A 26830-nucleotide genomic window follows, 5' to 3' on the forward strand; every position below is an offset into this window, starting at 1 on the left:
AGTTAGTTTATTTGATACCCAGGAGCAGAGAAGAAGATTTTCAAAGAATTCATGTATTTTCAGTATATAATCAATAGAGCCCCGCCCTAACACCAGAACCCCTGACCCCGGGGCCATAAAATTCACAATTTTGGTAGAGGCACTCTTGCTCATTATAACTATGTACTTAGTTGGTTTATTTAATACCCAGGAGCAGAGAAGATTTTCAAAGAAATAATGCATTTTCACTACCTACATATTTAGCCCCGCCCTAGAACTAGAACCCCTGACCCCAGGGCCATGAATTTCACAATTTTGGTAGAGGACTCATTGCTGATTACAATTATGCAAACAGTTTGCCTGCTTGATGTCCAGGAGTAAAGAAGAAGATTTTTAAAGATTGCATTAATTTTAGTGGTTTTGGCCCCACCTCTCAGGCCCCAGGGGGGCAGGGATCATGAAATTCACAATTTTTGTTCCCCTTCACCCATAGATGCTTTGTGCCAAATTTGGTTGAAATTGGTTCAGTGGTTGCAGAGAAGAAGCTGAAAATGTTCAAATGTTAACACACGATGGACGACGGATGACGCACGACGACGGACGAAAACAGATAGCAATAGGTCACCTGAGTTTACTCAGGTGACCTAAAAATTCTGATAATTTTTATACATCTTGTTGGTGCTCTTCTTCTAAATGAGGTCAAAATAGTCTGAAAATTACCAAAACCACCCAGCCTTCTTAATCCTGTTAATTTGTATTCCAAGACCTTCTTTATAGAAAGTTATGGTTCTACAGCTTGAGCTTTTGTATTTGTATGATTTTGTACATTTGACAAATGATTGATACATGTAGATTGACACAGTAGTTAATACAGAAACTTGTACAGGGATTTTTAAGTTTATTTACCATTATCATTTTTTGCTGTTGGTTTTCTTCTTCTTCTTCCACATTTGCAGGGTCTGAAATCATTTTCGTTTCTACAAACCAAACAAAAATATAATCTGTAAGGACAATAGAAGTTTTAGGGATGTCATAAGTTATTGGGGCCAAGGATACTAATCATTACTGGGACAAAGCAACTTAAAGAATGAAACAATTTGATACAACACAAAACTTCAAAACAACATTGCAGTTAAATTTAAGGTATGGCTAATATCAGTAATGTTCCCAAATATATACCATGTATATATTTTACCTTTAAATTAAGCATATTAAACATGTTCAAAGAAATAAACTCTTACGTTTAACTTTATCCTCAGGGATATTATACATATGTCATATGTACAGTCTTCAGATTCCCAGTTTTGGTATAAAACCAATACATCATATACCAAATTGAAAGAGTGTAAAGTTTCTATTACAAATATATTGGATGATTCCTTTTCCGATCCAATGTCTTCGGTTTCAAAATGTTCTGTGCGAAACTGTAAAACCTGTGACATTTTGATAACTGACACTTCTTTCACCAGTAATCTTACTGGACATAGCTTCTATACCAAAACTTGGGAAAATCTGAACTACAAATCTTCTAATGTTGTCTATGGAATAGAATGTAATCTGTGTGGACTTATTTATGTCGGTGAAACCAAGGGATCGCTTAACAAAAGAATATCAGGTCATCGATTTCAAATAAATCATGGTGGTCAGCAGCTTTTATATAAACATTTTAATTCACCTGATCATTCTATTTTATCAATGAAAGTTAGAATTCTGGAAAAGATTTATCACCACACAAATAGTCCGTCGTTGAGTACACCTTTCCGTAGACAACGTGAAGAATTTTGGATTAGGAAACTAGGGACAGCCTTTCCCTATGGATGTAATGACAATGTCGATAGTGTTGGAAATCTTACAAGCCCACAGTGTAATAATGTAAATATGATGGGACTTTTTAACAATACTCAGAGACGTAAGCGTAGTCATGGACATCGTTCGTACAATAAACCTACAATACACGACGTCTCTTTTGATTCATTACTACCTTATGTAAATCAACAGTTAGGTCTACATCATATTCGAACCAAACTTTACTCTGTCCCTTTGAAACTTTTAAATAGTCTTCTTGAAAAGACCAAGGAACATCCAAATTTAGATTCCTCGACACCTGAATATAGGCTCGGTTCTGTGATTATGGATATTGCACATCATAGGCTTTTTAAACCCGTACGTTTCACGGAAGAAAATGCAGCTAAAACAATCCGTCTTTTCCTTAAACTTCAATATGCCAATAAAGGAATTGACGCGGTTAACATAAGTAATATTCTTAATCACAAAAGGGTCCAGTCTTGTATTCCACCATATTTCAAGTTAAAGACTACGCCTTGTATTTCCTACAAATATACATCGACCATTGCTTCCAAACTTTTCAATTACAAAAACACTTTACATGGCCTGGATATCGACTATCTGAAAAATAATCCCCTTTCGTGTTCATGTTCTTCTTCGCCCTATAACTATAGTCCTGCTGGACACGTTATTACAGGTGACGTAAAAATAGTTCGTAATGAGGACCTTAGATCACTTATTTTAAAAGGTCCTAAATATAGGGAACCTCGATCCTTCAACTGGCGCCGGAATTTCATAAATATTATGGATTCTGTTGAAAATTACGCCAGACGATGGGCTAGATATGAAAAAAGAAGACATTGACACCTTGTCAGAATGGATTAAATGTATCAGATCCATGTTAAAGTCACGTATTAAAAGATTGAGGGGCAAAATGAAAACCATCTATCCTTCTGTGTTCAATAAACCAGAAGTGAAAAAAGAATTAGATAGATAACACGATCAATACGTACTGGTTCCTGCCGACAAAGCAGGTAACAACATTGTCTTCGTTTGTAAGGCTCATTATATAAATTGCATTCTAAAAGAACTTGGATTTAATTCTACAAGTGGTAATCCTACTTATACATATACTTCTCTTTCTAAGGAAGAAATTCTTCAAAATCACCTGTCAGTTTTGAATACTTTTAATATTCCACAGAGCCAAAATGAATTTGAACTACCTTATATATATTGGATTCCGAAACTTCATAAGAATCCTTACAAACAAAGATACATTGCAGGTTCCAGTAAATGTTCAACCAAGCCTCTTCCGTTACTTCTCACTAAAATATTGACAGTAGTGAAAGAAAAACTTCAAGAGTACTGTACAACTATATATTCAAGAAGTGGTGTAAATCAGATGTGGATACTTAAAAATTCTAAAGAACTTTTGGACCATTTGAAATCACAAGACTTTACAAAAATCAACAGCACAAAAACTTATGACTTTTCAACTTTATACACAACAATTCGCCACGACAAATTAAAATCCAGGCTTTTTGATATCATTGACAGCTGCTTCTTCAACAAAAATGGAACTCGTAAGTTTACTTACCTCGTCATTGGTCATTTGAAAAATTATTTTGTTAAAACAGATTCTGATTGCACACATAAGTACTCTGAAGTTGACATCAAGAAGATGCTTGAGTTTCTGATTGACAATATCTATGTGGTTTTTGGAGACCAGGTATTCCAACAATCCATTGGAATACCCATGGGTACAAATTGCGCTCCGTTATTAGCAGACTTATTTTTATATTCATATGAAGCAGAATTTATGCAAAATCTTTTACGTGAAAAGAAGAAAACACTTGCTGTGGCCTTCAACTCGACATTTAGATATATCGACGACGTATTGTCAATTAATAATGATAATTTTCATTCTTACGTCGACACGATATATCCTGGTGAGCTTGAGATAAAAGATACCACAGAGTCCGACACTTCTGCTTCATACTTGGATATTTTACTTGAAAAAGACACTAATGGTAATCTAACAACCAAGCTCTATGATAAACGTGATGACTTTAACTTTTCTATCGTCAACTTCCCTTACTTATGCAGCAATATACCTTCATCACCTACATACGGAGTATTTATATCTCAGTTGATTCGATACGCAAGAGCATGCTCTACGTATGAACAATTTCTTAAACGAGGTAAATTATTGACAAGTAAGTTGATGAAACAAGAATATCAACAGTCTCGTTTAAAGTCATCATTTCGTAAATTCTATGGTCGATACAATGACCTTGTCAGCAAATACAATTTATCATTGAATGAAATGCTGACTGACGTTTTTCATACCAATTGTTAGTCCATTATTTATACACTGAATTGACCACGGATTTTTTCCGTTATTTCCTGATTATGACAACGAGCACACGGCGGGTGTGACCGGTCGGCAGGGGATGCTCACTCCTCCATGGCACCTGATCCCACCTCTGATGTTTCGGAGGTCCGTGCTTGCTCTGCTCTTATTTTGTATATTTGTTTAATGGACGTCGAAATTGAATACTGTTCGTTATTTCCATATCCTTCTTGAGAGAATAAAGAATTATATTTCTTTGTCAATAAACTAATTTAATAATTCAATCATAGATATGCATACACAGTAACTGAACATAATAATTTATTATAAGGTTGTTTTATCAAATTTTATTTAAAACACAGAATATTTTTGGTCAATTATACATTTAAACTGGTCATACATGTACTAGTTTTTAGAGCTTGCTGGAAATACCGAGATGTGACTGCAGGTAGCATGTGACTCGGTGTTCATGGTGTACACTTTAATTTTGCAACTAAACTAGCCACAGAATTCTAATAAGCTACTCTCCTTGCAAGCCCTTGGTGAATGGTGCTGCAAAAAGTGGATATTATTTACATCACATGAACCTGAATTTTACTACATAAGCATAGATTGCAACCCATGAACAGAACTAAGAGTGAATAAAAGAACAACAACAATTTTTGGAGAATAAATCACAGAAAGGTATAGAGCAATATCAAATTGTTGTCTAGGGGTGGGAATTTACTAGGGCAGTTTCAATATATCAATATAAAGATATGTATCGCTATTCAAAAATAATATCGTATTGAAAAATAACTTCCAATACGTATCGGACAGACATTTTTTCTTCTTATTCTATTAAAAAGATGAACATTTCAATCACCAAAGGTTATATTTCACTATTTTGAATTAAAACTGTTCAATAATTATATATAATGTGTAAGGAAATAACACAGTTTTTATAAAATAACAAAATACAAAGAGAATTTTGTTTGAACATGTCCTGTCATTAAATTTTTACTGTCATTTATTTAAATGTTTTAATTTGAAGTGTTATTTTTAATAACAATGAGACAATAACTTTAAAATGGGTAATAAAACACTTCATTCAAATTCATGAATTAAAAATTTAAAATGATTTAGAAGCCTTTTCTTATGGACTTGATTTAGAATCCAATATATCTCACATCGCTTTAAAAAATATTTAAACAATAAAATGCTTTGAAATTCTTTGTTTGTTGTTACTGGGATGAACGGAAGCAGCTGTTGCAGAAAAAATACATAACCCGCGTAAGCGGGTTATGTAAATTTTTTCTGCAATAGCTGCGACCGTTCATTCCAGTAACAACAAACAAAGAAAGACATTTTATTGTTTATATTTATATCTGTTTAAATTATCATTTTAAGTAGGATTAAAAATATTAATTATTGTGTTAATGATGCGAACGTCTTTGTACGTTTCATTGATGGAACAGCCACTGATCAAGAAATCTGTACAGGTGATATGCCTAATGTAGTTTATGCAGGGATGAACGCAATGGATTTTCTTAAGAAATAAAGAAGAAAATATTCAGTGGATGTAAATATTGCATCGTATCGTATCATAATGTTGGCTCAGTACATAGCCCTAGAATTTACATTTGTTATAAAGATTACTAAAAACATTATTTAAGGAATGGCTGTCTAGTTTTGATAGTATGCCAGGGCATCAACAATAGTGGGAAACATGGGATAATTTGTTGATGTCCCTGGCATACTCTCATAACTAGACAGTGATTCCTTATATTTCCATTTCATTGTGAAATAAAATTGTAGGCTTAGACATTTAAAATGTAGACTAATAAATTTAAATTATACGAGGACTTCCATGCCAATTTCAACAGTCCTCGCACACTAACATCACACACTAAGGCAGCCGCACGAGATTTACATGCATATTGCATATTAGACCTCCTCAGCTTCTGACCTATCGACCTGCCTAATTTACATTCCGGTAGAATTATCTAGAAATAAATTCCCCTAACTTTCAAACACTTATCAAAGATAAAAAAAATTAGAAATGGAAATATTTGCTCATCAATGACAGCATGTTATGTTATGGATCATTGTTTTCTTATATTTCATTTATTATTCCCAACTTAATAGAGTCACCAATATATACCCTGAAAGCAGATATCACTTACAAAAAGCAATTGATTGGTCAACTTATATACACTAACCCCATCACAGCTTGAGAAATATCTCCACTTTTGACAGCATCTTATGTGAGCCAAGGGTTTGTGAGTAATGTAGCAGATCAGAAATCATTGCCTACTGAACTTGCTATTAACCTACATCCCTGTCCCTGCTGTGCTTTGAGTACTCAGCGGCATTAGAGCCAGAAAGACTATTTTGCCCTGTTCATGCAGTGATTGGAAATGCCAAAATGGTCAATGGGACTATGGCGCAACTGTCAACATTTTTGATGGGCCATTTCAAAAATAAATGGGCCATCAATATTATCTGAAGGGCAATTTTTAAAAATAACAAATTGATAAACAAATACTAAGAAATACGAGTGAAAACACGTTTTTTATTAACCAAATCTCACTTTTAACACATGCGGTATTTTGTGTTAAAATTATGACAGTTTTGGAAAGGGAACAGTCCTACAATACATATGAATGAAGTATTGTACCTTATGTACATAACCGGAAGTACTTTTTGACGAGGTTCAACCAATAAGATTTGTTATTTTATATTGACTGCATTTAAAACGAAAGTAAAAAAAAAAGAAAGTCGTACTTTAAATATTTCAAAATAACATTGCTAAAAATTGAATGCGCACCTTGGCGCAAAAAATGATTGATTTAATGCGCCATTTTTTACTTCAATGCGACTATGGCGTGTGGTGCAAGCCCTTCCCGATCACTCGACACTGTTCATGAAGAGTTTAATTATTGGTAAATAATACAATGCAAACTAATCCGAATTAAAATAATGCGAAATATTTCATGGCGTTCACACAAGGACTTAAACAAAGTAAACTAATGCGAATTAAATGTTATTTCTACAAAAAGGGCTATTCTGTAAGGTTATTATGGCATCATTTATAAATCATATCATGTATGCAGAGCAATTTATTGATTTAGATAATTTACCTTTATTTTCAACCAAAAAAATAGCACAGATACCCTATCCTAACCACTGACATGTGGCCTATGACAAAATTCTGGCCTTTCGCCTGCATAAAAACTTTTATTTAAATTAGCCTTGCGTATTGTTCACACAGAGGTAATGCAAAGTAATTTAAATACACAGTAAACTAATTCGAGTTAAACAAATTTGCATTAAATTTTGCATGTGAAAGCAGTTCAAATTTAATTTGCAGTAACTTACATTAATGATTTAATTCGAATGAAACTCTCCATGTGAACACAGCATATAATAGATTAAAAATTCTACCATGAATTCATTTCAGAATGAGCGCGGGAATAAGGCATACATTGCGCCTTCAGTACTTTCAGTACGTTGGTTTTCTTATATATGCCTTTTCCACAACTCAAAGAAAGTTTTCTGGTAATAAATGTTAACTAAACAGCTTGATCTAAACGGAAATCAGGTTAACTGATCACTTAAAATTACCTTATATTTGCACTGAGCTGAAATCAGGTCAAATATCACACCACATGCACTGATGCTGTGACTGACTGCCTCCAACTTCTTTGTGTAAATAAAACGAAATGTCGATCCCGATCCTAATGATCAGAGTGAAACAAAAGGGATTCTAGAAATGATGAAAAATGAAAAATAAATAAAAAAATAATTAATCTATCAATGTTTTAATTTATTAGTTATAAATCATGGAATTATAAAAATATAGTAAAATGACAAAAAAAAGGACGATTACTAATTCAATGGCTATACAGTTTTCAGTCTGGAAAGTTCTAACGATATAGCATAGGTATTAGAACTATCATAAACATGAAAACTAGTCAGAACTCAATATTTATAAATGCATTATTGACTGTTTAAAAGGGAAATAGCACATTTTATAATTTCGAGCTTTCCAATATTGTTGTTTTTGCAGCTGTGTTTCCCCTTGAAAGAAGACATATTCCTTTATATAAATAAAGAAAAGAATGTGCCCTTTTCCCTAGAATGCTTCATGTATGGCAAGTTTAGTTAAAAAAAGCCCAGTGGTTCTGACCTAGAATTTGAAAATACAATTATTATGTTGATGACCAATTACTAAATATAAAAAAATTCTGTTTACTGTTTTGAGGAAGCATGTTTCCGCGTGCTGAAATCGAATTGAAACTTTTTCAATCATTTTTTAAAGGGTAGAAAAATCAATTAATATCATCTTTTTATTTACTGAAACATTGTTTTAAAAAAAAAAGTGTTTTTTTAAAACACATATATATCTAATAATTCATATTCAGATTAAATTATGAGATGTTTCTGCTCTGTGTAAACTTACACATACCGATTAATGATTTAATGATTTAACAGGTCTGGACGATTTCTAAATATGGAAGTCAAGAACGATAACCAAAAGCTGCTATAAATGTACATCAGGAACATGTTATTATTTTTCTGTCCAATCAGACAACAGCATTTTTACACACCCAAAAACATATTTTTAAAGAACAAAAAGATAACACGTGCTTTTGTTTTTTTTTCCTCAAAAAGATTTTTTAAACAAAAAATCTGTAGAGGTAAGATGAAAACTTTTTAAGAATAAGGTATTCCCCACATTTTTACCGTGAACGACCTTGACATTTTTATCTCGGTAAAGAAAAAAATGCACGATAGAATATAATCGTTTACAGAGGTATAGATCGCACCAGCAAGTTTTTATCAAGTTCTTTTTTAACATTTACCATAATATATTATATGATGGTAAATATATATTTGCTTAGCCGTCCAATTTTTATCGATAATGCTTTAATCCCTTGTGTATAGATCAACTCACAAAAGTGTTAATCGTATGGAGTATGCACATACGGCATGTAACTCCCTTAGATGGAACGTCAAAATTATGGCATCAAAACGTTCTACCCAGTACCCACCGCCACACACAACCACCATGCACCACCACCACCGTCGATATAACAAGCTTTAATAATTTTTTTATGAGATCGATAATGCCTGTTGAAAAAATTCACATTGACGAATACAATCATCATCCAAATGATCTTTGAATTATAGCATTTTTTAAATCAAGAAAAAAAAACTACTCATAGCTTATCATTTGAATTTCTTTAGACAATTTTTCACGTGTTCCTAGAAAAAAATGAGTAGGTGGATGTTCATGCTTTTTGATATTGATCTATGCTTATCTTGTACCACTTATGATATAACAACGCTTAATGATACAGATAGCATTTAGCGTTGCAATATCATTTAAACATTGTATTACATGTAATAGTTGACATGCCCATCCGCTTAATGATACAATTCTTTCATTAAGCGTCGATTTAGCATTTAGCATTAGCGGTTGAAAAGGCGAATTCCTATAATGGAGTCATTTATGGCAATGAGCGTTTCAATGTAACGCTTAATAAAATTTTTATCATAAAGCAGCGTTTTATCATTAGCAGTTTCTACAAAGGTCTCATCCAAAGGACCAATTGCTGTCACTTCAAGTGCAGAGCGAAGGTGAAGGAACAGTTGCTATCCATTTTTGCAAGTTGCAGTTGCAAGTCCGAATACGGAGCGAGCGCTCTATCGACTGAGCTACCGTGAACTGTGAAATGTATGAGTTGTTTGAAAGATATATGTTTATACCTTTTAGATCCATACTCAATTTAATTTAAAATCTCTTATTTCCTGAAATATATTACAATTAAGAACAAAGTTAATTTGAACTTGAAAACAGTTTTGGGAATGAATTCCATGCCTCTGGAAAAAAAAATCAGCAAAAAACCAAGATCTACTCCAGAAAATATGATAAATTAAAATTTCATGAATGAAGATGGTATAATTATTCATCTTCTCAGTAAGCGATAGAAAAAAAAATTTCTGGCGGAAGCAGGAAAACATCAATTTATTATCCCGTAACTACTCTTTGTGATTCTTGGTGACTTGCTAACATATGTTGCATTAGATAACCAAAAGCAGGAAAGACGAGTCTTGCATTTCCTTTTATAACTGATTTCGTGGTATTAAAGAGGGCATAACATATATAACTGTAAGTTTTTAATTCCCATTTTATAGCTAACATTGAATAACGCTTAAAATCAACGAGCCAGTGTTTAACTAGCACCTCGCCTTACCAAGAAAATACAACGTAAGGTTTTTAAGTAGAATTATTCTTTTTTCTAAAATAGATTCTTTTTTATTACATATAGTATGGGATGTTTACTATTAATTATCTTTTATTTTATAAAAGATGATGTTTTATTTCTGTTGACTGAAAAAAAAACTTCTTTTAACAGTTTGTCGAGAAATGGCATTAAATGAAAGAGAAGTTCGGGTACCCACAGCTGAACTTTCCCAATGGAATTTGTCTCAAATTGATGTAGAAACAGGATTTAATTACAACAGCACATTGTGGTACTCACTAGTGTCTCCAGTTGACGAAACTCTACAGAGAAGCTGGAACGAAACAAAAGATGTCTCTTATGATTATTCAAACAGGTATGATTTTTTTAGCGATCATAAACTAACATATTCCATCTATTCAATTCAAACGCTCTTAGCTTGACATCGGAAGGATTTGAAAAATCAACGACGATGTTGGCATTGGTTATCGGAATACTTGGTTTCGTAGGAAATATCGTGACCATATATGCATCTGCACAGTTTCATGCTATAAAAAGTTTCATACTCCAACATTTGTTGCCATCAGTTGCCTTGCTTTGTCTGATACTCTGAACATCATCATCATTTTTTTGGAGAAATTTTTGTTCTTACCTTTATCTTCATAGTTCTGTGTACAAAATTTATATTTGGTATATGGTGGCTTCTTTTCTATCCGAAACAATTATTAATTGTTCAAGTACACATGTTGTGTTTCTCTCTATTATCAGATATTTATTAACAGCCCAGCCCTTAGAGAGCAAGGTACGACTTACCGCGTCAATTGTTTTGGCTTGCTCTGTAATGATTTGGATCTATTCTTCGTTGTTTACAGCTTTCATATTAATAATGTTATTTACGATTTTTAAAAATGACCCTTCCCAATATCGAATCATGAAGCATGCATTTGTTGTCATTCTTGTTCTTTGGGGGTTGTTTTCTCTCTGTGCAATCGTTATTATACATGTTAAGGTTATCCGATCCTCAGGTTCTGAAAATCAGGCATTGAGTAATTGAAAATGCTCACAAAGATGTCTCTAAATTCTCAAATTAAAATATATTTACCCACGGTGTTTTTTTAAACTTCATCTTTAAATTTAATCATATTATATAGGGAAAATTAGTAATTCTCAAATAATTTTTCAGGAAATGCGATTTGAACTACCTACTGCATATTTTTTAATTGATAATTGATCAAGAAATACATTTTAGGAATAAAAATCATGGGTATCCAGGCTTTTAAAGAAAATTGCATGAATTTTACACTTATTTGGACTTTACTTTCTCCTACTAACTTCTATTGGTTCATAATGCATAGTGTATGAAGTGTTTCCTTTCAAAGAAAACACCGTAAATAACTTCTAATTTCAAATCATGCTTATAAACATTGGTAACTAAGGCTAAATTAAAAGAAATTTGATTTTTTTTAAATATGCAAGTTTTACTTCATTTTATGAGGTACAAATGTCAACTTTTTAAATACCGTTTGTTAAAACTTTAAAGAACATTGAATCATATGTTGAGGCATAAAATGAAAATTGTTGCATGAAAAAATTTCAATTTCAAGCTTTATTTTAAGACTTTTTGAATTAAATTATAAATTAAAGAGTTATCCTTCCTGGCTGAGGATCGTATATCCTTAAAAAGATGAAAGCTCTAAAAATCTCTTCTGTAACAAACAGCGTACATAGAAGAATGAAAGATGTCATTTCCATTATATTATTAGCTTCTGTCTGCATGTATAATTACATTGCTGCATTTTTTCATATTCTTTCCGGGTCTATTTCAGTTATGAATTTTTTATATTCATACAATATCGTAGTACTTTTGGGACTTCTGAGTTTCTCTTGTAATCCTTATATTCTTTTTTTCGCCTCAATGATAGTTTCATAAAGAATCTAAATTTAAATCTGAAAAAATGTAATCCGTTAAATTTTATTTTCTCTAATTCCATTTTGTTTACCTTGCATTCATAATTTATAATCACAATTAACATTGAATTTCTAGTTGCTTAGATATAACAACAAAGATTGACATATTTTGTCAAATCCATTTGCTTGTATATTAAAATAATTTCAGAATATTGCTATACATGTAAATATTCATAAAGGGAAATAAAAAGTTATTAAGTACCTTGTAGCTCTTTTTATATTCATAAATTTTCCTGATGATGAGAAAAGACAATTCTGGCTATTCAAAGCTTGTTTCTCTTTAAGATCAAGATCTAGTAAATAAAAGATGCCTACATATTCATCAAATTTAAGATATAAAATACTTTAATAATGCTTTATAACTTAAGCTTGGTTTAACTTTTAAACATATGTTCAAACTTTTCATCTAATGAGAGGGTAAAGTGATAATTTACACAAGTTTCAAAATAAATTAAAATTTATTCTTTGTGGAACACTCTTTAATTCATTGAGAATTATATAGATCTGTCACACTCGTAATGCATCTCATAATCCTTTTGCATTTTGTCCTGAAATAATTATAAGATTTTAATCCCAAATGTATTGTAACATGTTTGAAAGGTGTCTTGAATTACTGACAATGTAATTCCAATATCATATCGCGATACTTGTTTTGATACATGAAGCACTGCCCAAATTATTAACCCTTACTTAAATAATTATTTATATACATTTAGAATTCCTTAATAAAAGACGTCCTTTTATGCTTCCCAATCTATCTTGACATTAATTCCTGTTCATTAAAAAAAAAAAATCACAGTTTTTAGTTATCATTTAAATGTCACTTCGTGACGTTCATGTGTTTATAAAAACAAGAGGCCCAGGGGCCACATCGCTCACCTGAGCAATTTGCTAAGAGAAAGCACATATCAGATCAGAACTGAAAGTTTACTTGAATTGGGGGGGGGGTCTTGAATTTGATAACCCCCAGGGGGTCATATTAACCCGTACAAACTAGATTATATACACTACCTGAGGATGATTCCATTTAAATACCACTAAGCATGAATTTGGTGTACTTGAAAAGAGGATTTTAAAAGGTTTCCCTATATTTTCCAATGTAAAACTTTGATCGGCCATTTTGGCCCTACCCTTGCCCCAGGGGTCATGATTTGAACAAATTTGAATCTACACTACCTGAGGATAAATTCACATGAGTTTCATCTTTCCTGGCCCAGTGGTTCTAGAGAAGAAGATGTTTACAGAATTTTCCTATATATTCCTATGTAAAACTAGGGACCAGGGGCCACATTTTGGCCCCTTGAATTAACCCTACCCCCCCAGGGGGTCATGATTTGAACAAACTTGAATCTACACTACCTGAGGATGATTCCACATGAGTTTCATCTTTCCTGGCCCAGTGGTTATTAAGAAGAAGATTTTTTAAAGAATTTTCCTATATATTCCTATGTAAACCTTTGATCCGCCATTTTGGCCCCGCCCTACCCCCGGGGGTCATGATTTGAACAAACTTAAATTTACACTACCTGAAGATAATTTCACATGAGTTTCATCTTTCCTGGCCCAGTGGTTCTTGAGAAGAAGATTTTTACAGATTTTCCTATATATTCCTATGTAAAACTTTGATCGGCCATTTTGGCCCCACCCTAGCCCCAGGGGTCATGATTTGAACAAACTTGAATCTACACTACCTGAGGCTGATTCCATACGAGTTTCATATTTCCTGGCCCAGTGGTTCTTGAGAAGAAGATTTTTAAAGAATTTTCCTATATATTCCTATGTAAAACTAGGGTAGGCCATTTTGGCCCCGTTCTACCCCCGGGGGTCATGATTTGAACAAACTTGAATTTACACTACCTGAGGATGATTCCACATGAGTTTCATCTTTCCTGGCCCAGTGGTTATTAAGAAGAAGATTTTTAAAGAATTTTCCTATATATTCCTATGTAAAACTTTGATCCACCACTTTGGCCCCGCCCTACCCCCGGGGATCATGATTTGAACAAACTTGAATCTACACTACCTGAGGATGATTCCACAAAAGTTTCATCTTTCCTGGCCCAGTGGTTCTTGAGAAGATTTTTTAAAAATGCCATTAAGTTTTCTCTAATTCATTATTATCTCCCCTTGGAAAAGGGTGTGACCCATCATTTGAACAAACTTGAATTCCCTTTAACCAAGGATAATTTGTAGCAAGTTTGGTTGAAATTGGCCCAGTGGTTCTTGAGAAGAAGAAGAAAATGTGAAAAGTTTACAACGACAACGACGACAACAGATAACGGACAAATTTTGATCAGAAAAGCTCACTTGAGCCTTCGGCTCAGGTGAGCTAATAAAATCCGAGTACTTTTAGGGGCGGCGAAGGTGAGGATTGTCCCTGCCTCTGACATAAAAATCAAAGGCTTGAAGGGCCATAATGGCTTACGTGCTTGATATGGATGTAAAATGTAAGGAAATATGTAGTATACTAGAATATTACTCAGTGTTTTCCACAGAAATTTCTTTATGCAAGGGGGAGGGGTCGCTGAGTTTATTTTAACTAAATTCCTGAAAAACTAAATAACGGACTAACAATTACATGTAGTATGAAAAACTTCAGTCGGTATATGACGTAAGGTATAGTGTATTTCTAAAACGATCACATTATGTATTTTCAATAATAGTATAATTGATACAGTAAAACTCGGTTAGTACGAAAATGGATATTGCGAATTCAAGGATATAGCGAAGTCATCTTGGATCTCATAATATATGAATTTAATAAATTTCATATACGGTTATAACGAATTACGGATATAGAGAATCAATTTTATTATAGGTCCCAGCGACTTCGTTATAACCGAGTTTTGCTGTAATATGTCATTATTAATTCAAAGACTTTTTTTCATTTTAAAATTAGTTCATTACAATATCTTGCGGAGATTAAATGAACGATTTATTGATGAGACATGAAAATTAAAACAAATTCAAATTTCAAATAGATGTAAAAAACATAGGCAATCAAAGATAACGAAGCTCACCTCGACGAATGTTATCAGTTTAAGTGATGCAAATCCTATTTCATATATTCTTAATATTAAGTATTCATCCCAACAACAATATTCTTGCAATTTGTGCTTAACCCTCTACATGGCATATACTGTAAATCACTTTTTATTGGAAAATGAACATTCAATTAAACCTAAATTTCATATAACCGAGTCTGATTCTATTCTATAAGAAAACAATTTTTAATAAAAATGAATGCTGATTGAAATAAAGGCTGCAACGCTCAAAGATAAAATTGACAAGTTGCCCAACAGTGATTTATGTGTAAAAGTATTACCTTTCATATTATATATATATATATATATATATATATATATATATATATATATATATATATATATATATATATATATATATATATATATATATATATAGGTATATATATATATATATATATATATATATATATATATATATATATATATATATATATATATATATATATATATATATATATATATATGTATTGTGTAACACAAATATTCACTATCTGTTAAAACTTCAACATTTAATAATTTACACTAGTTCATTCCGATTGATCTGTCTTTTCTGTATCCACAGCAACTTTAACCTGGTATATTACAGTATGGAAATGTATATACAGTAAATCTCTGTATGCCACTGCTATCCCCAGCATGCCACAGTTACATATAGTAGGTCCATCCTACAGATGCCATCATCTACTGCAAGTTTGGTTTAGCTAGGGCTTATATGTTCATTGAAGCAAAAAGAAGAAGTTTACACACTCCCAGAGCACTGTACGGTTACCTAAGATGTGGGATTATCAATAAAGTACACAGAGTTACTTACCTAAGAAATGTTTGAACATTATTTTAAACACATGCAGTAGTTTTTTTAATTTAGGGAAACTTATTGTGTTCTTTTATTACTCTGAAATAACTATGAAAAATTAATAAACCATTGCTTCAAAGAAAATTTATCTATCAATTTTTAAAATTAATTATTCTTTGGTTTGATTTATTAGTTAATTAATTGATTTATTTATTTTGCGAACTTATTTAATCCATAAAATTGGAGTGACTTTGTAACTTTTGTGAAAAAAAACAAACAAAAAAAAAACGTAACCGGGGTAAATCTTGGGTTTTTTATTTAAACTTATTGATGTTCTTAAAAACTTTAATCTAATCAATTGCATGTAATCAATCATTGCGTAAAAACTTTTTTTCAATTTCTAAATTGAATATACAACAAAATTATTAAGGAAGTTGGATTTATTTGGCTAATTTTATGTAAACAATTTTATGCTAAAATGTGTTTCAAAGTCTTTTTGAAGCATATTTAAATTATTTTTAATTATTTTACTACCGTGTTGGTAATCAAAATAATCGTCTAATTGTGCACAATCTTAACCCGTCAATATCTTTTTGAAACTTCTATTTTGCTTTGTATGAAAAATAAATCGGTTCTCATACAAAGAGATAATGTTATTTAAAGCAGCTGCTCTCTGTCACAAAATAAACAAGGTATAGTGATCAGTGAAAAAGACAATAGGTGTCATTACTGTGTACCCCACGTCACTGGTAAACAGTCAATGGCTTTGAAGTTCTTTCATAATCGTGTTACGGTTTTAAAAACATTTTTTTTTCAATCAAATCAAAGTAAAAAAAAATATGAATTTGCAATTGACAAATTAAAATTGTGCATCATCTGACGATTATTTTGATATCCATCATGGACGTAAAATAACTGAAATTCGTCTTAATATGCTAAAAAAATACTTTGAAACATAGTTTAAGATAAAAATCTTAATACAAAAAACCCTACAATATCTCTTTTGGGATATAAATAATTAATTATTTTGTTGTATTGTCAATTTAAAAAATATAATTAAAAAGTTTGACATTTTTATGATGATAAATAAATTATCTATTTTATTTATTTACCATTTATTTATTTCTCTAACACCTATTTAATCCATAAAATACTTGGAATGGCTTTTTGTACCTGTTATAAAAAAATTTACACACACACACACCTTCACAACAAGAGTAATGCTGCTTATTTAAAAAAAAATAGTTTTTAAAATCAATTCAATAATTGATTTTAAATGGTTAGTGAATAAATAGATAAAACGAATTTACAGCACGTATTTAATCATTGTAAAAGAAACAAAATATTTTTCTATTTAATTTTAAAATTGACGATACAAACAAATTAATTAATTATAATCCCAAAAGTTGGATTTATTTGGCTTACTTAATGTAAACAAGTTTCCGCTAAAATGTCCCTCAAAGTCTTTTTGAAGCATTTTGATACTACTTTTAATTATTTTACTTCCGTGTTGGATATCAAAATAATCGTCTCATAATGCACAATCTTAATCCGTCAATAGCTTTTCTGATACTTTTATTTTGTTTTGATTGAAAAAAAAAAACCGGTTCTCTCACAAAGAGAAAATGCTATTTCAAAAGCCTTAACCTGGTCACAAAATAAACAAGGTATAGTGGTCAGTGAAAAAGACAATAGGTGTCATTTCTGTGTACCCCATGTCCCTTGTAAACAATCAATGGCTTTGAAGTTCTTTCATAATCGTGTTAGGGTTTTGAATACCGATTTTTTTTAATCAAAACAAAGTAAAAATATGAAATTGCAATTGACAAATTAAAATCCATGCGATTATTTTGATATCCATCATGGACGTAAAATAACTGCTATTCGCTTTTATATGCTAAAAAAATACTTTGTAACATAGTTTAGGATAAAAATATTTATACAAAAAGCTCCTAAAAATTTTTTTCTTTTTGGGGATATAAATAATTAATTATTTTGTTGTATTGTCAATTTAAAAAATATAATTAAAAAGTTTGACATTTTTATGGTGATAAATTAATTACTTATTTTATTTATTTACCATTTATTTATTTCTCTAACACCTATTTAATCCATAAATTACTTGGAATGGCTTTTTTGTATGAAAAAAAAATTACACAAAAACACACACCTTCACAACAAGAGTAATGCTGCATTTTAGAAAATTTTAGATTCTAAAATAAATTCAATAATTGATTTTTAAATGGTTAGAAATTAAATAAATAAAACTGATTTTAAGCACGTATTTTATCATTGTAAAAAGAACAATATATTTATCTATTTATTTTTTAAATTGACGATACAAGCAAATTAATTAATTATAATCCCGAAAGTTGGATTTATTTGGCTTAGCTAAAATGTCTCTCAAAGTCTTTTTGAAGCATTTTTATACTACTTTTAATTATTTTACTTCCGTGTTGGATATCAAAATAATCGTCTCATAATGCACAATCTTAATCCGTCAATAGCTTTTTTGATACTTTTATTTTGTTTTTGTTTGATAAAAAACGGTTTTCTCACAAAGAGAAAATGTTATTTCAAACATGCAGAGTGGACACGGTCGCTCTCTGTCACAAAATAAACAAGGTATAAATGAAAGAAATAGGTGTACATGTCATTACTGTGTAAATTTTGTAAACAATCAATGGCTTTGAAGTTCTTTCATAATCGTGTTAGGGTTTTGATTATTTTTTTAAATCAAAACAAAGTAAAAAATGAAATTGCAATTGACAAATTAATATTGTGCATAAGCGATTATTTTGATATCCATCATGAACGTAAAATTAAATTTACAATGCTTAAAAAATACTTTGTGATATTTTAGGAGAAATGATTTTCACATAAAAATAAAAATAAAAAAATAATACTATTTAATCATACTTGTCAGTTACAAAATAAAAAATTATTTTTTATATATATATCTATGTATTTGTATACATGATAAACAAATAAAAAATAAGATATATATATATTAATTTTGTATTTTTAAAGTCATTTATTTTATTTAATTTTCACTTACCCCTTCACCTTATTTAAGTTTATATGCAGCACTGTATTTCTCAAGAAATAAATTTGTTTTTAAAATGATTAATTTCATGCCGTTAATTAATTTTAATTTAGAAATATATCAACTTTAAAAACTACCTTTGCCAAAATTCAGCATTACCCCGGCCGTGTTTTTTTTTTTAAAGTTCAAAGTCACTCCAAGAATTTTATGGATTAAATAGGTGTTTGCAAAATAAATGAATTAAGTAATAAATCAAACCAAAGAATAATTAAATAATTAATTTTAAAAATTGATAGATAAATTTTCTTTGAAGCAACAATTTATTAATGTTTCATAGTTATTTCAGAGTTATAAAAGAACACAATTAGTCTCTTAACACTTTAAAAAAAATACTACCATGTGTTATCATCAAAAATATTTATAAATTTTTAAAATAATGTTCAAAAATTTCTTAGGTAAAATTTATTTGACAAAATCTTAGGTAACCGTACAGTGCTCTGGGAGTGTGTAAACTTCTTCTTTTTGCTTCACTGAACATATACAGGGGCGTACTGGGGCATATACTGTGGTTATTGTTTAGTAAACAGTAGCCATACAGTGGCATACTGTAGGCGTAGGCCTACTGTATGTAACTGTAATCAATAAGCATACAAGATTTATGTATATACAGAGCTAGTTTTAGATATCCGTAGATTACTGTGAAAATGTTTTTCCAAGAATGAAATTCTAAATACGGACAGGGGTTTTAAAAGCCAGTAGTGTTAGAAATATAAGAGCAGGAGATTCCTTTGCCTTGTACATGTACGCCCTAGTGCTTTGCTGTTCATATAATGAAAAAAATTCTTTATGTAAATAAGGTAAATCTTGAATTTTTATAATGGCTAGTTCCATGACCTACTTTATGACGTAATTTGAAACCAAAGATGCATCAACTAACAGATTTGGATGATTTCAAGGTTATCATCCAAAATATTTATAGATACTGGTTTGACTGTTATTGTTTAGCAAAAAGCAAACCGTAGGACCAAATTAAAAGAGCATTTTCAATTATGCAATTCTAAAAAGATCGTCGTGACCTGCTTCTTGGGTGAACTCTCTAAGGACCCAAGAAGTATGGAAAGACAAAGTTTGATGATTCCAAGTACTAGTATCTTATAATCAAAATTTATTAAATACAAATATCAAACGTACTCGCTTTTTTAGTTGACATGCTTTGAGAACCCAAGGTGCATCAACTGATAAACATGATTATATAAGTAAATATTTGTTTTGTCTATATCACTATTAAGACAACTATTAAAATAATACCTTGAAATATCAAAAGAAGGTCACAATGGCAAAATTCAATCATTTATTTGATGAATATCAAACAATAAGAATCACAGCATCAACTTTATCATAATATTTACAAGTAAATAAATGTAGACAAAATTATTCACAGGAACTAAAAACCAAAACAAGAGGCCCATAGGCCACATTGCTCACTTGAGTATCTTTTGTCATGCAGTTTTCTTTACCAGATTTCCCATCTTCTTATACATGTATCTATTGTTCCCCCTTACCCCCCCCCCCCCCCCCACACACACACCTCCCGTTTGGATTTTAATAATTTAGAATCTACCCTTCTCCAGGATGCTTCCACCTAAGTTTCAGCTTTCCTGACCCACTGGTTCTTGAGAAGAAGATGTTTCCTATATATTTACATATAAGAATTGAATTCCATCTTGTTGCCCCGCCCTAACCCGGGGGGCATGATTTGGATAATTTAGAATCTACACTTCACCAGAATGATTTCACACATTTCAGCTATCCTCGCCCACTGGTTCTTGAGTACTTTTTAAAGATTTTTGCTATGTGGCCTCGCCCTACCCTCGGGGGTCATGATTTTTACAATTTAAATTCTTCACTACCCCAGAATGCTTCAAAATTAATTTCAACTTTTCTGACCCAATAGTTCTTTCTATATATTTTTTTGTAAAACTAAGATTTTCTATTGTGGCCAAGCCATACCCCGGGGGTCTTGCTTTTTACAATTTAATTTTACACAACCCCAGGATGCTTCCACATTAGTTTCAGCTTTTCTGGCTCACTGGTTCTTGAGAAAACGATTTTAAATTTTTTTTTCCAAAATATTTCTATGTAAAACTTTCCTATTGTGGCCCCTCCCTACCCCCAGGGGTCATGATTTTACCAATTTAAGATCTACACTATCCTATGATGCTTTAACATAAGTTTCAGCTTCCCTGGCCCAGTGGTTCTTGAGAAGAAGATTTTTGAATACTTTTCCTATATATTTCAAAGTAAAACTTGGATTTCCTATTGTGGCCCCGCCCTACCCCCATGGGTCACGATTTTAACAATTTAGAACCTATATTACCCAGGATGATTCCACATAAGTTTCAGCTTTCCTGGCCCAGTGGTTCTCTAGAAGAAGATTTTTTAATGATCCAACCCTATTTTTTGTCTTTTCTTGATTATCTCCCCTTGAAAGGGGACCCCCATCCCCAAAGGATGCTTTGTATTAAGTTTGGTTAAAATTGGCCCAGTGGTCCTTGAGGAGAAGTTGAAAATGTGAAAAGTTTACAGACGGACGGACGGACAGAGGGACACACAGACTGGACGAACTACGGATAAAATGTGATCAAAAAAGCTCACTTGAGCCTTCGGCTCAGGTGAGCTAAAAACTAAATTTCTACAGATTCATTTTATCAAGAAAATATGTATATAATTAAATCAAAAGGCGCCTCCTTTTTGTCTACATTTTAATTTGATATCATAAGGGCATATCACTGCTAGTCTTACAGTAATAATCAGAGATGTCTGTATCTTTTCCCACCAATATTCACATCTAGAGAAGCATCGTTCTCTTTCCGTAATTCTATTCGTCTCTGTACAGTCCTTGAATTCATCTTTCACAATGAAAAACTTACAAAGTTTTTACAAAAATGTTCTCTGAAACAATAACACTTATTTGCAGATTGAAAGGAAAATCAAAGAGACATAAATCACTTCAGTTCCCACTCAAATTACATGTATAATATTATTCCTCCCAACAGTATGATTTTTGATTGGACATTTCAAGTGTCTTTTGCCATTTTTTTCCACACAGATTAAATTCACACTTTTTAATATAAATTCATGTGTATCTTCAACCATGTCATTAATAAATTATTTTGCACGGATATCACCAATGTATTCTTCTCCATTATATATTTTCTAGTGTCTCTGTATAATCCATAGATACACTCCAACACACATCAGGTATGATGGAGTTGTTTATCAAGTCTATCCCCTACCTTCCAAATTTACATGATTCCATCTTCATGTTTCGTTTAAAATGTCCTTCTTTCCAATTATATACCACATGACATATTATTTAATCACTTTTAATTAACTCATGAATTTTTCCACACACACATACACACACAATCTTCACACTTCACTTTTTTTAAAGAGTCATTGCGTATACGTGTTCATAAGTATCTCTGTAAAAGCTCAGACTGATTAAAAAAAATTTAACAAGATGTGTTTGTGAAACACTATGCGCCCCGTGGCAACAAAGTTCAAAAAATCTATTTTTAGCATATTTATCACAGTCAAGGTCACAAGGTCATTGACCATGGTGTCATTTGAAAGAACTTAATCAGTGGAGTATGCATACTAAATATGAAGTCTCTACCTCTTATGGTTCAAAAGTTATAGCAAAAAGTGTAAAGAGCTATTTTTAGCATATAGGTCACAGTCAGGTCACAAGGTCATTGACCATGATGTCATTTAAAAGAATTAATCGGTGGAGTATGCATACCAAATATGAAGTCCCTATCTCCTATGGTTCAAAAATTATGGCAAAAAGTGTAAAAAGCTATTTTTAGCATACAGGTCACAAGATCATTGACCTTGCCATCGTTTGAAAGGACTTTATCGGTGGAGTATTCATACCAAATATGAAGTCCCTATCTCCTATGGTTCAAAAGACATGACAAACAGTTGAAAAAGCTATTTTTAGCATGTAGGTAACAGTCAAGGTCACAAGGTCATTGATCTTGATGTCATTTGAAAGGACTTTATTAGTGGAGTATGCATACCAAATATGAAGTCTCTATCTCTTATTGTTCAAAAGTTATGGCGAAGGTTAAAGTTGTCAACAGACAGACAGACAAACAGACAGGACACAAACAATATACGCCAGGGATCTATCGATTGGCGCATAAAAATTCCATTTTCATAAACAAATAAGATTCCTCACACGTTTGATAAAAATCATATCCAGAGACGATCCGTCATAGTGATTCTGACTAGGATACCGTTGTTTTTCATATAAATTTATCCTTACACGTTGATATGCTGAGCGTTTGCTTTCCCACAAACATCAGTTCACCATGGCTTATGTACCCTGTACGTGTCCCTGTGCATTTTTTTGTTATTTTTTTTTTGACTGGATTGCATGCCTTCCCAGGCAAAATACACTTTTAGGTCAAAAAATTGGAATAACGTATTTTGCCACCGGTACAAGTTCTTGTGTGTTTTCGTAAGCTATCCGGTCAGTAGAAGCTTTTTTACTCACGTTTATAAGATTTATCACCCAGGTTGTTCCTTCAAGCACTTTTGTAAGCCAAGCTTCCAAAACATATTTACAAGAACGTTAGTATCTTTAAAATAATTTGAAGATGATCTGATGGCATGCATGCCGTCTTACATAAATTCAATTTTGATATCTTCTTAAAAGTATGTTTTCTTTGTCTCAAGAAGCTAAGCATGTGATTAGTAAAATGTTTGTGAAATGCCTTCTCAGCCACATCACATTGATACTAGGGTCTCTCACTTCTGTGTCTCCTCAACTGATCGTGTTCTGATCAGTTCTTTTTTTTTTCCTATACAGTATGTGTCTTCTTGTGTCTCTTTAAGACCTTCAATTGTATAAATCTCTTCCCACACACATCACATTTATAAGGTTTTTCACCTGTATGAATCATAACGTGGGTTTTTAAGGAACTTGATCGCTTGAATGATTTTCCGCAAAGAACACATTTATATCGTTTTACATCAGAATGTTTGATCTTGTGTAAGTTTAATTTGTCTAGTCGACTGAAAGTTTTGCCACATGTAATACATTTATGAGGTTTTTCACCTGTATGAACCCTGATATGTAGCTTCAATTTATAAGACCTGATAAATGCCTTTCCGCAAACATCACATTTATGAGGTCTTTCACCTGTATGTGTCTTCATGTGGTCATATAACCAAAATAATTCCGTACATGCTTTCCCACACACATCACAGAGATACGGCTTTTCACCTGTATGTGTCTTCATGTGTTGACGTAAGGCACATAATTCTACATATGCTTTCCCACACATATCACAGAGATATGGCTTTTCACCTGTATGTGCCATTCTGTGTCTCTTTAAGGAATATAAGGACGAGTACGTCTTTCCACACAAATGACATCTATAACCTCTATGACCTAAGCCAATCTTTCTGTGACCCCTTAACGGCTCTGATTGGTTGAATACTTTCCCACCTATATCATAGCTACAGGCTTTCTTATCTGTAGGTGTCCTTGTGTATCTTTGCAATGTTGTTTTGAGGCTGCTAGCTTTCTCACTCACTTTACCTTTCTGACCTTTCTTGTGTATGTGTGTTTTCATGTGTCTCTCCACGCAAGTGTCAATCTTTCTATGAACTTTGGATATACACAACTTTCTCCCATTCGAAATCCTTCTCAACTTGTTTAACTGTCCAATTTTAGGATTTAAGTTCGTTCCAGTAGATTCCTTTGATGTGTTATTACACTGAAGTTTTCTACCATGTTCTAATACAGAATGTTCAGTGAAAGGTTCCAGACACATGTTAAAATTATGAATTTTTACCTGTGTGTGTATCCTCATGTGTCCCTCCATACAAGGGACAATTTTCCCGCACAACTCACAGAGACAGGATCCTTTTACTGTTTCATCAAATTTCCCAATTTCATCACATACCATCCTGCACATATCAACAAATGGGTTCTTACAATGTTGTTTTTTCTTGTGTCTTTCCAGTTCGTTTTTCTCATTGAAGGTCATCTGACATACATCACATTTTAAAAGTTTCTCACAAATCTGTCTCTTTCTGTGCTTCTCTGAGTAATGTTTTTGCCCAAAGGACTTTCCACTTTTATCACAGTCAAAAGAGTTTTCACCAGTGTCCACCGTCAGGTGTTTGTTCAAACATTCTTTTTCAGCAGAGGTTACAAGACTTTTACCAGCATGCTTCTTCATATGTCCCAACAAATGCCCTCTTTCACAAAATGCTTTTTCACACACTAAACATTTATAAGGTTTCTTACTTGTATGTATCTTCTTGTGTCTGTGTAAATTTACCGATTTACTAAATACTTTCCCACAAACATTACAATGATATGGAGCTTTACCCTGATGTGTGCATGGTCCTTGTATGTTGTTTGACTGGCCATCTATATCATTATCATTGAATAGTCTCTCAACTCTATGTGGCATTTGGCCTTTCAAAGAGTCTGATGCCTGAGGGGAACTCCTTTGTTTTTCACATTTGTGTGTCACCAAATGCATCTTTAAATCGGATTTTTCTGTGATTTTCTTCAGACGCACAAAACACTCATAATTTTTCTCACCAGCATGTATCTTCCGATGGCACTGTAGTTGCTCTGATGTAGAGAATGCTCTTCCACACACGTCACATCTAAATGGTTGTTCAACAGCATGTCTCCTTATATGACACCGTAAGTTATCTTTTCGGGTGAAAGCTTTTCCACACACTTCACACTTATGTGGTTTATCACCTGTATGGGTCTTCATGTGTCTTTGTAGGTTTTCTGGAAATTTATAAGCTATCTCACAGAGGTCACATTTATAAGGTCTATCAGCTGTATGTGCCCGCAGGTGTCTCTGTAAGGCGGATTTCTCAATGAAAGCCTTCCCACACACATCACATTTATATGGTCCATCATCTGTATGTGTCCATAGGTGTCTCTGTAAATAGTATTTCCCAATGAAAGCCTTCCCACACACATTACATTTATGTGGTTTATCACCTGTATGTGTCCTCATGTGTCTTTTTTTACTTTCTGGAAATTTGAAAAGCATCCCACAGACAACACATTTATAAGGTTTATCATCTGTGTGTGTCCTCAGGTGACTCTGTAAGGAGGATTTCATAATGAATGCCTTTCCACACACATCACATTTATAAGGTTTATCACCTGTGTGTATCCTCATGTGACTTTTTAGAGTATCTGATGCTGTGAATTTCTTTCCACACACATCACATTGATAAGGTTTTTCACCTGAATGTACCCTCATGTGTCTTTGTAAGCAACCAACATGACTCAGCGTTTTCCCACAAATGCTACATTTAACAGTCTTTTTCCTTTGATGAGTGTAAATCTGCTTCTTTAAGTTCTTTCCGCTACCACCATCATCAACATATTTGTTTATTTTTTCGCTATTACTTTTATTGTTTGTTAATTTTTCAGCATTATCTTTATTGTGTGATCTGGATGACCCAGTGGTCTTTTTCCCCTGAAAAGTTACAAAATCACTTCATAAGTTCTATGATCCGTACATTGACTTTGTCAGCAAATAGAATCTACAATCAATGATTATTAAGTCA

At 32.3% G+C, this 26830-nt stretch overlaps 1 protein-coding gene across 3 annotated transcripts in view; it reads right to left on the reverse strand.

Moving 5' to 3' along the window:
• Positions 1–7729: 7729 nt before the first annotated feature.
• The window catches only part of LOC134282596 (zinc finger protein 91-like), a 101360-nt gene continuing 82259 nt past the window's right edge, over positions 7730–26830 (reverse strand). For 2 of the 3 annotated variants that reach the window (XM_062765002.1, XM_062765007.1), the window contains exon 3: positions 20933–26739. In XM_062765002.1, the coding sequence (XP_062620986.1) occupies positions 24073–26739 (2667 nt within the window). In that variant the 3' untranslated portion in view covers positions 20933–24072. Of the gene's footprint in view, positions 7866–20932; positions 26740–26830 lie in introns of those variants that run through there. The other variant, XR_009995326.1, reaches the window with a different exon arrangement.

Source organism: Saccostrea cucullata, unplaced genomic scaffold (genome assembly GCF_032062105.1).
Source record: "Saccostrea cucullata isolate Sc308-1 unplaced genomic scaffold, CSIRO_AGI_Scuc_v1 ctg4899, whole genome shotgun sequence".
Taxonomy (NCBI): Eukaryota; Metazoa; Mollusca; class Bivalvia; order Ostreida; family Ostreidae; genus Saccostrea; species Saccostrea cuccullata.